The 10684-nt window shown below is 35.5% G+C and overlaps 1 protein-coding gene across 2 annotated transcripts in view; it reads right to left on the reverse strand.

Annotated features, from left to right (window-relative positions):
- Positions 1–10684, reverse strand: part of Sclt1 (sodium channel and clathrin linker 1) — a 262327-nt gene that overhangs the window by 199635 nt on the left and 52008 nt on the right. For both annotated transcript variants that reach the window (XM_023719509.1, XM_023719507.1), the window contains one exon: positions 2472–2607. In XM_023719509.1, the coding sequence (XP_023575277.1) occupies positions 2472–2607 (136 nt within the window). The remainder of the gene's footprint in view (positions 1–2471; positions 2608–10684) is intronic.

Consider the following 10684-nt stretch of genomic DNA (forward strand, 5'->3'; position numbering starts at 1 on the left):
AGGGATTGAACTCAGGCCCTTGTGCTTGCCAGGCAAGCGATTATTCCACTGAGCCATCTCTCCGGCCCCAGGAAAGCTTTTCACAAATCACACTATTATAACAGAACAAATATTCAAAACTAAATTAAGTTAGGGACTTAATAATATACACTTGCTGCCTCTCATTGTTTAGTAATGGTGACAATGATGATGACAAAAATACAACAAATACATTAACTCTACATATGTGCTCAGCACTATACCGAATGCTTTGTGAGGATTTGTAACTGAATTACCATAAGAACTTCATAAGTTAAAAATTATTTTCATTATAATATGGAAATAAGGAATGCGGGCACAAAGCAGTTTTCTAAGATCTGGGAGCTTAAAAGTAAAATGAAGACCAAAGAAGAAATACACCAGAATTCACTACTCCATCACCTTGTTATACTTCTTCCAAAAGCCCCTATGTTCTTTGAGACCCAGAGCCAACACTACATCACCAATGAGACCCAGAACCAACCACTACATCACCAATGTTTAGCACAAGGTCTACCATATAATAGTGTTTAATAAATATCTGTGGAACGAAGATATTTTAATCAACAGTCAAGCACTATATACTTGAAACCAACCATCTGTAGATTATGCTTAGTACTGACACAATATAAATGCTATATAAATAGTTCTCATAGTTCATTGTTTAGGGAATAATGACAAGGTCTTCACGCGTCCAGTAGAGATGCAATTTTCCCCCATGTGCTTTGGATCTACAGTTGGTTTGACCCACAGACATGTTACCATATGGAAGGTCAATGGTATTTTGACAAAAATCATATATAGAAAATTCCCTTTTTTCTCAATATCAACTTTAAGCTGTATTTAATTTAGCTTTTATCAATCTAGTTGGATTCATCTAGTTTTCATACATCACATAAAGGTCCTTCAACCCCAAAATGAGTAACAATGTAACTTTACAAATTTTATCAGACCTTAAGATACAATTAATACAAAAAAAGGTATGTATAAGCAGAGTAACATCTGACCTTGTTTTTTTATAGATCTCTCAAAATTTTAGGAAGGAATAAGAAATGCACATTCTGCCACACCTTTTGAGTCATACTTTACTATCTAGTAATAAAATTTAAATTTTTATTTATTTCCATTCATATACTTCAAGAAATTCAATGTAAATAGATCTTACCAAGATAAATACAGTGGGTTGTTTGATTTTTATTTTGCAGTTTTGGTGATGGAAACTAGGTCTTGGCACTTAGCTACATGCCCAGTTTTTTCTTTAATGCTATGGGGTTACAGGCCTTTGTCGCTGTGCCCAGCATCCTCTCTGATTTACCTAATGTATCAAGTAAAGAATTCTAAACCCAAGTTCCAAGTAAATACAACTCTTCACTGATAATTATAAAATCAAAATGGTAAGTAACTCATAATATCTAACCCCATTTGCAAATGAAGTACCTAAAGCATGAAAAGATTTTATTTCCTACACTCACAATTAGAAAGTAGACTGCAGACTCAAATCTGCACAAGATAGGGTAGTAAAGCGAAATTCTCCTTTGAATACACAAAAATCAGTGTTGGAAACCAGGATATACAGAACATACAGTACCTTCTCAAGGATTTCACTCACTTGAGGGAAGAAGAACAGGAGTAGAAGTGTATTGCTAGAAGTGTAATTTTAGAGAAATATCATACCATAATCTTTCAAAATGAAAAATCAGAAGAAAATACAGAAAGAAATTAAAAAGTTTAAATGAAGTGGGATAACTGATGATTTTTTCCTTTAAATATTTTTTTGACAGTAAAACCTTCTTATAGAAAGAAAATTAGAAGTTTTACAATTCAATTAAAAAGTATATTTGTTAACTATATAATATTGGGGGTATTTTGATGGGTTCTATTTATAATTTTTGTACATTATAGAAAACCAATTGGTGACAATTTTATTATTCTGTTGTCATTCATATATAATGACAAATATAGATTTTTTTTTTAAAAAAAGACGGAAGTTCAGTATTGTTACGGTTTGTGTCTAGATGTCCCCCAAAGCCTCATGCACTTTTAAATGGGACTTTGTCAGAGGTGGCTCAAACTAGAGGTTGTGACTGACTCATTATTCAATGTTGGGATTAAGTATGCTGGGCTTGTGTGGGTGATTGCTAGATCAGACACAGAGTGGACTGGCATCATGTTAATCCAGCAGTGTGGATTAAAAAAAGAGGGTGTGGGTAACATGAGTCTTGTCCTCTCCCATAATCCTTCACTTGTTGCTTTTGCTGTCTTCTGCCCACGATGAATTGCTCTCCTCTGCGAAGCCACTCTGTCTTGGAGCCAGCTGATTATGGACGGAAACCTCTATGAATTGAGAGCCTACGTAAGCTTTTCTTCCTTTAACTTTGGATGCTGGGTATTTTGTCTCAGCAATGAGAAATACAACTAAGACAAGTATATAATGTAAAAAATATGTCACTTACTTGATTGGCTAGTTGCAGTTGTTCTTGAAGATTCCTGACTCTCTCATCATCTGTAAATGTATCATTTCCTATCTCTGCGCTGAAAGGAAGGGCGTCCAACTGTTTCTCCACAGCATCTTTTAACTCACTGTGCAGCCTTTGGGACAAACCATTGAAGAATTGGAAGTCATGTTAGTAACAGGAATCTCTGCTTGGGGGTCAATTAAATAGTGATAGTATAAAAGTCTTTACATAAAAATCTTATTAAATAGACTTCAGGGAAAAAATAGAAGAGTTTAATCACCCTTACGCACTGTTATTCAAACACAAAGGTAAACAATTTTAAATGCATTAAATTGATAATAATTAATTTAAGTATAGTTCAGTATGTCTTACAGAAATTTTAATTTCTGCAAAAGGTAAAATTTAGATGTTATAGCTCAGAGTAAGGTATTCAGAAAAAACCTTAAAATGCTAGTTTCACTCAGTCAATTAAACAAAAATGATAATTTATGTAGAATGTGCTACTTTTTCTACCACGTTTCCTAAGATCCATTTGAATTCTTAGGTAGATTCAGTCATAAATGAGTAGAATAAAATGATTGCAGGTTATAAACCCAAGACTATAAGAAACTTTTCTGTAGCACATCTCCACATATCTTGACTATAATTCTGAAAAAGCTTTTTTTGTTTGTGTTTTTGAGACAGGGTCTCACTGTACATTTATTTTAGCCTGGCTTTGAATCCACTTTGCAGTCTAGGATGGCATCAAACTCTCAGCGATCCTCTTGCCTCAGCCTCCCTTGTACTGGAATCACAGGCATGCACCACCACACATGGCTGAAAATCTTTACAGATATTCCAACCTTTAAGTCAATCAATCAATCAATCAATCAATCAATCAATCAATCAATCTACCTTTTTAAAAGCACAGAAGATATAACTTAAAATTGTTTTAATTTAAATGACAGTAATCTAAAGGAAAAAAGTCCTTCAATACAAACAAGACTTTAATACATGTATCTAATATAAGCAAAAAATATTACTTACAGAAAACCTACTTCAAGGTGAAAAATTTTAAAGAAAATTATATCCATATACCTAAAGCATTTAGAGTGAAATTATCTACTGATACCACAAATCTCCTTTCAAAGTAGAAAACTTCAATACTAATTTTTAGAATACATACACTTATCAAAAATAAAATGCACCAAATGTAATAAATCTAAGAAAATAATTTAGAAACAATAAAAGTTACTTTCAAAGGAAAAGATCTTGCTAATTATTTTCTAATTAAAAATAGAGAACTATCAGTGATGTTTTGATGTTTAAATATTGAGCTCATAATCCTTATAATCTTTAAAATATTTGTTTTTCCCATACAGTTACATTTAATAGAGAAAAATAACGAATATAAAAATACAGCAAGATTTTAGAAAAGACTTTCCACTCATAGAGAAAAAAATCCATTTAATACTATGATATATTTCTTAGCACAATTTTTACGTTCTGCAAAAACCAGACAAATTACTACATTATATTGCCAATATGTCATGATCTACCTTTCTGTTATTTTATTAAGACATATAAGGGCTGGGAATGTAGCTCAGCGATAGAGCCCTTGTGTACGTGTTAGGCTCTGTGTTCAATCCCCAGCACCACAAAACAAAGCAAAATACAACAAAACTCACTGTATCATAAAGTTTTTAAGTATTTTCATAATGATATAATTCCTAATTTTCCTGAATTATGAATCTATCAATTTGAATAATTTTAAATTGACAATAAAATGAAATTGGAAAATAAAATTAACTTTTATTTAGCACATTATTATTTAAGATATTAGAAATGTAAGAAATTAAAGTATTTCCTTTTTTAAAAAGTTATAAACTTCAGTAATACAATTTTTACTGTTTTGACAAAAATTGTTAGAGCTAAATCACAGAAATAACCCTGTCCCATTGATTATTAAGATTACTTTGTAGAGATTCGACCTTTATGACCTTTTATAGCTCTGCACTCATGCAACACAAGGGTTACTTATAGATTATTTTTATTTTATTATTCTTATTATTTTGGTATCAGGAATTGAACTCAGGACTTCATACTTGCCAGGCAGGTGCTGTACCACTGAGCCCTGGCCCCATTATCATCATCATTTCTTTGGAGTCTTGGGGACCAAACCCAGTGTCTTGTGCAGGTCAGGCAAGCTACCACTGAACAATGTGCCAACTCCAAGCCTACTCCTTGGCTTTTGTTTAGGGACGGTCTTGCTAAATTGTTCAAGCTCTCTTGAAAGTTGTAATCTTCAAGCTAGTTTCAGTATGCAAAGCTACTAGGGTGAGATATTTAGCTCTTCGGCTGCTTCTTGCCCAAGTTTTTCTTGCTGCATTTATTTTATAATTTGGACTTTAGTTTGCTATCCTTTTTCTAATCTCTTCAGTAAATTCATGCGTGTCATGGATTACCTTAGACTTTCTATTTGTAAACACACATACCTAAGACTACATATATATATGTGGATGTGAGGGAGAGTTGGCTGTGACATCTGTCACCCTATAGACCATCAGGGTAGAGCTGCCTGACCTACCTGGCTAGGTGGTGTCATCTTCCTCCCTCCCCGCTTGATGCATGTGCCCCTTCAGAAACTGGACACTCTGTGGAACAGGATCCACTCCCAACCCTCACCCACCATACAGGCTCATTTCTTCCCCTGATAGAACCCCAAGCTCTCAAGATTGTCCTCTAGGAATGGCCCTACAGTGTAGCCCACAAGTTCCTTTTTTAATTTTTAATCAGTTCAAAATATTTTCTAATTTTTATTGTGAACTCTTTGACTTATGAATAATATTTAGTACTAGAGACTACTTAAAATTAGAAATACTTGTGGGTTTTTTTGGTAATTGTTATATTACTGATATCTAACACAATTTTCTTTTTTTTGGTACTGGGGATCAAACTCAGAACCTTGAGCTTGTCAGGCACGTCCTTATGAGCTACCTCTCTGGCCCTTCTAACATAATTTTGATAATCTGAATAATTTCAACCATTTAAAAAGTCTAAGAGTTGCTTTTTCGTTTGTCTGTTTTTTTTGTCCTTTGGAGACAGGGTCATGCTATGCAGTTCAGGCTGGCCTTGAGCTCACTTTGTAGCACAGGCTGGTCTCAAACTTGCAATGATCCTGTCTCAGTCTCCTGAGTGCTGGGATTATAGGGGTGAGCCACCACACCTGGTTTAAGAGTTGCTTTTTTTTTTTTTTTTTTTTTCCAATTGGCCAATTTTTTAATGTTTTACATGCAATTAAAAAGAATGTGGGACTGGGGAGACTGGACTCAGGTTTGAACCCTGGCACCGTATGCTTTGTTGGCCCCACACTGTACTGGCTACTGAAACCAGACATGGTGGGTCACTCCTGTGTTCCCAGCGATGAGCAGGCTGAGACAGGAGGATCACTGAGTCCAGCTGTGTAGTAGACCTTGTACCAAATAAATCGGAAAAAAGAAAAAAAAAAAAGAATGTGTATTATGAAGATATTGGACAGTAGTGCCCTATACATGTGCCTAAATAGACTTGACTTATCAAATGGTATAGTTCACATTTTATAGTCTCACTAATGATTCTGTAGTTGAAAGTTCAGTTTCTGTGAGCAATCTGCTCATACTTCCTACTCTCACTGGGGATATGTCTGCTTTACCGTTCTGTGCTATCACATTTTTCTGAGATTTAGTTATTGTGTGCTTACAAACTAAAAATTGTCTCATCTTTTGGGCAAACTGAATTTTTATTATGCAATATCTCTTTCAGCGCTAATAATCTGCTTTGCATTAAATGTAGTATGTCTCATATTACCAACCTTCTTTCGGTCAGCATTTGCATAGTATATCTATTTTGTATTCTTTTATTTTCATTCATTCTATATTCTTACATTTTCTGACTCTGCTTAGAACTATATAGTTGGGATTTTAAAAATTTAATTTCCTCTGATATATTACCACCTTATAATTACAGTGAGTATATTAAAATGTAACATAATTAATATATTTGAGTTTATCTATTTCAATATTTACCCTGCTTTTCTTTCTTGCTTTCTTTGGATTACTTTTCATTATTCTAGTTTTCCACCCCTTTACCCTGGCAGCAATGATTTTTTTTCTTTACAATTAGTATCCATCCAGGAAATTATACAGTGGATGCTGGAATTGCCAAACCATAATATAAATTAGTATTTTGTTTTCTTGGTGCAATGTTAGAACCTAAATCTGTTTGAACTCCATTTGCCTTCATTCCCTTAAGTTCAATATATTGCCAGGTTTTACTTTAATGCTGAGCAGGCATTCTAAAGACATTTTTGTTTTACAACACTTGATGCTCCGTTTGCTTTCTCCCACATTTATCCTTTCTCTCACCATGGGTTATTTCTCTACTTTTTAAGGAAGACCCTTTTGGAAGTTTTATATTAATTTCTCCAGTGATTGTTTTATCAGTATCTTTTCATGTGAAAATGTACTTACTCGGCATCCCTTCCTGACAGATATTTTACTGGGCACAGAATTAAATGCTGACGGCTTTTTCAGCACTCTGAAGCTATTCCACCGTCTGCTGGCTGCATTCGTTTCTGTTGAGAATCCAGTTGTCTTACTGCTGCTCCTTTAAAGATAATTTGTGCTGAGCATCATTTTTTTGTGTGATCTTCTCTGATTCTGTATCTGATTTTATAATCATGTAGCTAGGATGGCACTTTTGTATTATCTTGCTTATGATGCAGTGTTTCATCAATCCGAGACTCTTTTGTCAGTTTTGGAAAATTCTGTTATTGGCCCTTCAGAATTTACATCTGTCCCATTCTCTCTTTGGGGAGTTCAAACTATAGTTAACCCTTGAACGACGCAGGGGTGGTAAGCATCAAACCGAAATCTGTGTATAACTTCCGACTGCCCAGAAACTTAAAGTTTTCTGTTGACTTAAAACCTAACTGAAAACACAAACTTTTATTTAACACATATATTTCATATGCTACATGTATTATAAACATGAAAAATACATGAAAACCTTGAGAAATCACATTTATTTATTTGATGGTCCCAGGGATTGAACTCAGGCCCTTGTGTTTGCCAGGTTAGCACTTACTCTACTGAGCTATCTCCCCAGCCCCACTTTTTTGTTTTTCTAACATGACATGTAATTTATTTGAGAGATAAAGTGCTTAAGCAGAGCTAGTTAGCAGCACATGGGGTTTGGCACATGTACTGGCAACATCTGATGTCAGTGAACAGGCACTACTATAATTTATGTTAGCTAATCTTACGCAGTTACACTTTAACACTACATCTTTACTTTTTTCCTTTTTTTGTGGTACAGGGACTGAACACAGGGCTTTGGATGTGCCCAGTAAACACTGTACCACAGAACTATGTCTCCAGCCTGAGTCTTCGCATTTGCTCATATTTCATTCAACTGCCAAAGACATCAGGCATGGCCTGGTTTCTAATTTTGTAACTTCTTTATAAGAGATATGTGTATATATAGTATATGATAGTAAGTGATTAAAAAATACTCATTTTCCCATAGCTTATGCATTGACAGAATCAATTTTTCTTAATTTTACTTAGTATTTCTTTTTTTTTTGTATCTTAGGGAAGGGTCTACAGGTGCTCAGGGTCTTACTAGATCAGACTCGTAGTGATTTGCCTGTTACCTACAATCTTTCAGTCACTTATGATTTGATAACACATACGACCTACGTATTACATACTGTTGTCTAGTGATACTTTGAGGTCTCACAATGGCATTGTCTTCTTCTCAAATGGTGCTTTGTCTAGGTGGCCGGGGCATTACTAATCCCTCATTCCTTTGTCCTAACATCAAAGACTCAGCTAAATAGCTCAGAGCCACGCTTTGGGTTCTTGCAGGGTTAGTTCCTTTTTGGATTACTCTTACTTCTAGGTTATCCCAATCCAGTGCCTAAAGCTTAGTGAGATGTTTGAATTTCCACAATTCTGTGGAAATGCTAATTAAATTTTCCTTTTCCAGCCCAATGAATTTGTCTCAAGCTCTGCTCAGTTTTAAACCTCTTTCTACCTTTCCTGGAACAGTGGGATGAACTTAGGGAAACCAGTCCCAAGTACACCCTCTTTGATGGGGCAAAAGAGACTCCATTTTAAAGGAGGGTGAATCACTTATGTTCACTGAAACTATAGATGAACTCACTGTCTCACTTCTTCCCATAGAGCTAACTATAAACCCACTTAGAAAAAAATCAGGAGGGCCGGCCAAATAGCTCAGTGGATTAAAGTGCCTGCAAACAAGTTCAGGGGCTGGGGGTTTGATCCCTAGGCCTGCCATGCTGGCCCCACCCCTGGGGCACGCTGAGACACAAATGGTTGTGGTGATAAGCGCCTGTAATCCCAGCTCTTGGGAGGCTGTAAACAGGCAGATCACTAGGAGTCCAACCTAGTAGTGAGACCCTGAACACCCTGCAGACCCTTCCCTAAAACACACACAAACACACACATACACAAAAAAAAAAAAAAAAAAAAAAAAGAAAGAAAAAAAAATCAGGATAATAAAATAGGAACAAATAGGAAATCTTAGGGAACAAGAAAAACATTAAACCACACTGCCCATGGCAGACAGATGGCCAACAGTGTCTGGGAAAATGTAAACTTTCTTGTAAAATTCCTGAAAATGAGGTAATGTGGTTATTACGGAAACCTAAAAAGTATATAACCTGAAGGCAAAGTTCTGGTTGGTATCAAAAACTTTGGGAGTCCTGACCCAGAGTCAGGGCATCGGTTAGTCATAAGCTTGCAGTAAAAGCTTCCTTGTTCCTTCACACTTGGTCTCTCATTTATTCATTTATTTGGTACAGGATCTTGCTATGTGGTTCTGACTTGCAGTGATCTTCTTGTGTCAGCCTTCCTAGTGCTGGGACTACAGGTGTGCTCCACCATGCCAGGACTCAGTGGTTGGCAAAGCGCACCCGGGGTTCCAGGGCTAGCATGGCATGGGGTAATGGGGACAGAACCTGGGTCCTTGCACTTGCCAGACAGATGCTTAGACTGCCTAACTATCTCCCCAGCCCTACACTTGGTCTCTTTTGTGGGGGCTTATCTTTGTTTGCTGTCATCTGCTGCTATATCTGAATATCTTTCTTTTCCTCAAAAGCCTAACTACTTAGTGCATCACTGATACACACAATACTACCCATTTTCAATTTTAGTTTTCATAAATAACGACAAATTGGCAGGAGTACTACTTTGTTTATATCTGACTAGTTTGATCCACTGTTTTGTTTTGTTTTGATTTAGAGACTATCTAGTTATGGAGTCCAGATTGGGTAGTTTACAATTCTTTTTTTATGTGAAGTTATTTCAAAATGAAGTTAAGAGAAACTTTTTGTGTCCATCTTTTATTATTTGTTTCTACTGCATGCAGTTTATATTTTTAAACATTTGTATATTTGTATATATATCAGGGAGGGCTTATAATCTGTATTTTCATATGTAAATGTTAGGACTTTAAAAAAAATATACTGCTGTTGGTTATCACATAAGTGTGTACAAATAGATACACATGTGCACATACACTTGTTAGCTGCTCTTTACGCTTACTGTAGTCTTGCTTATTTTTGTTGTTTCCTTTGAAATAAAGTAACATATTTGCAAATACTGATTAAACTAAATTTTATCTAATTCTTTAAAGAAACCAGAAATATAATTGAAGAAACCATTTAGGTACCATAAAAACTTGGGACACTAATTTTTAAAAAAAATTTTTTTAATGTTGTGCATTTACTTCACAAAATATCAGTTTCGATATGACACTTTTGTACATGCATTCTAACACACTTTGGTCATATTTGTGCCTGTTCCCATTCCCTTCTTTTGGCTTAACAATACTCCCCTTTACACTTCTGTCATATTTTTTAGATCCCACATATTAGGGCAAAGGTGGGTCTCAGTTACTGTTCTCTCATTGCTGGGAAAATATACCCAACACCTAAGATTAAGGAGGAAAGATTTATTTAGCTCACAGTTAATGGAGGTTTCAGTCCATTATTCAGTCCACACTCAGCTGGCTCCAAGGCAGAGTGGCATATGGCAAAGAGCAGCTTAACGCGGTGCTGGCAAAGAATAGGAGCAAAAGGAGTGGCAGCAGCTCAGGCAGCCAGCTAGCCTTTTTCTCCTCTTTTTTTCTTTTTATGCTTTTTTTCCATAATTTTATTGAGAAACAAA

The sequence above is a fragment of the Octodon degus genome, unplaced genomic scaffold (assembly GCF_000260255.1).
Source record: "Octodon degus isolate 3935 unplaced genomic scaffold, OctDeg1.0 scaffold00068, whole genome shotgun sequence".
Lineage (NCBI taxonomy): Eukaryota > Metazoa > Chordata > Mammalia > Rodentia > Octodontidae > Octodon > Octodon degus.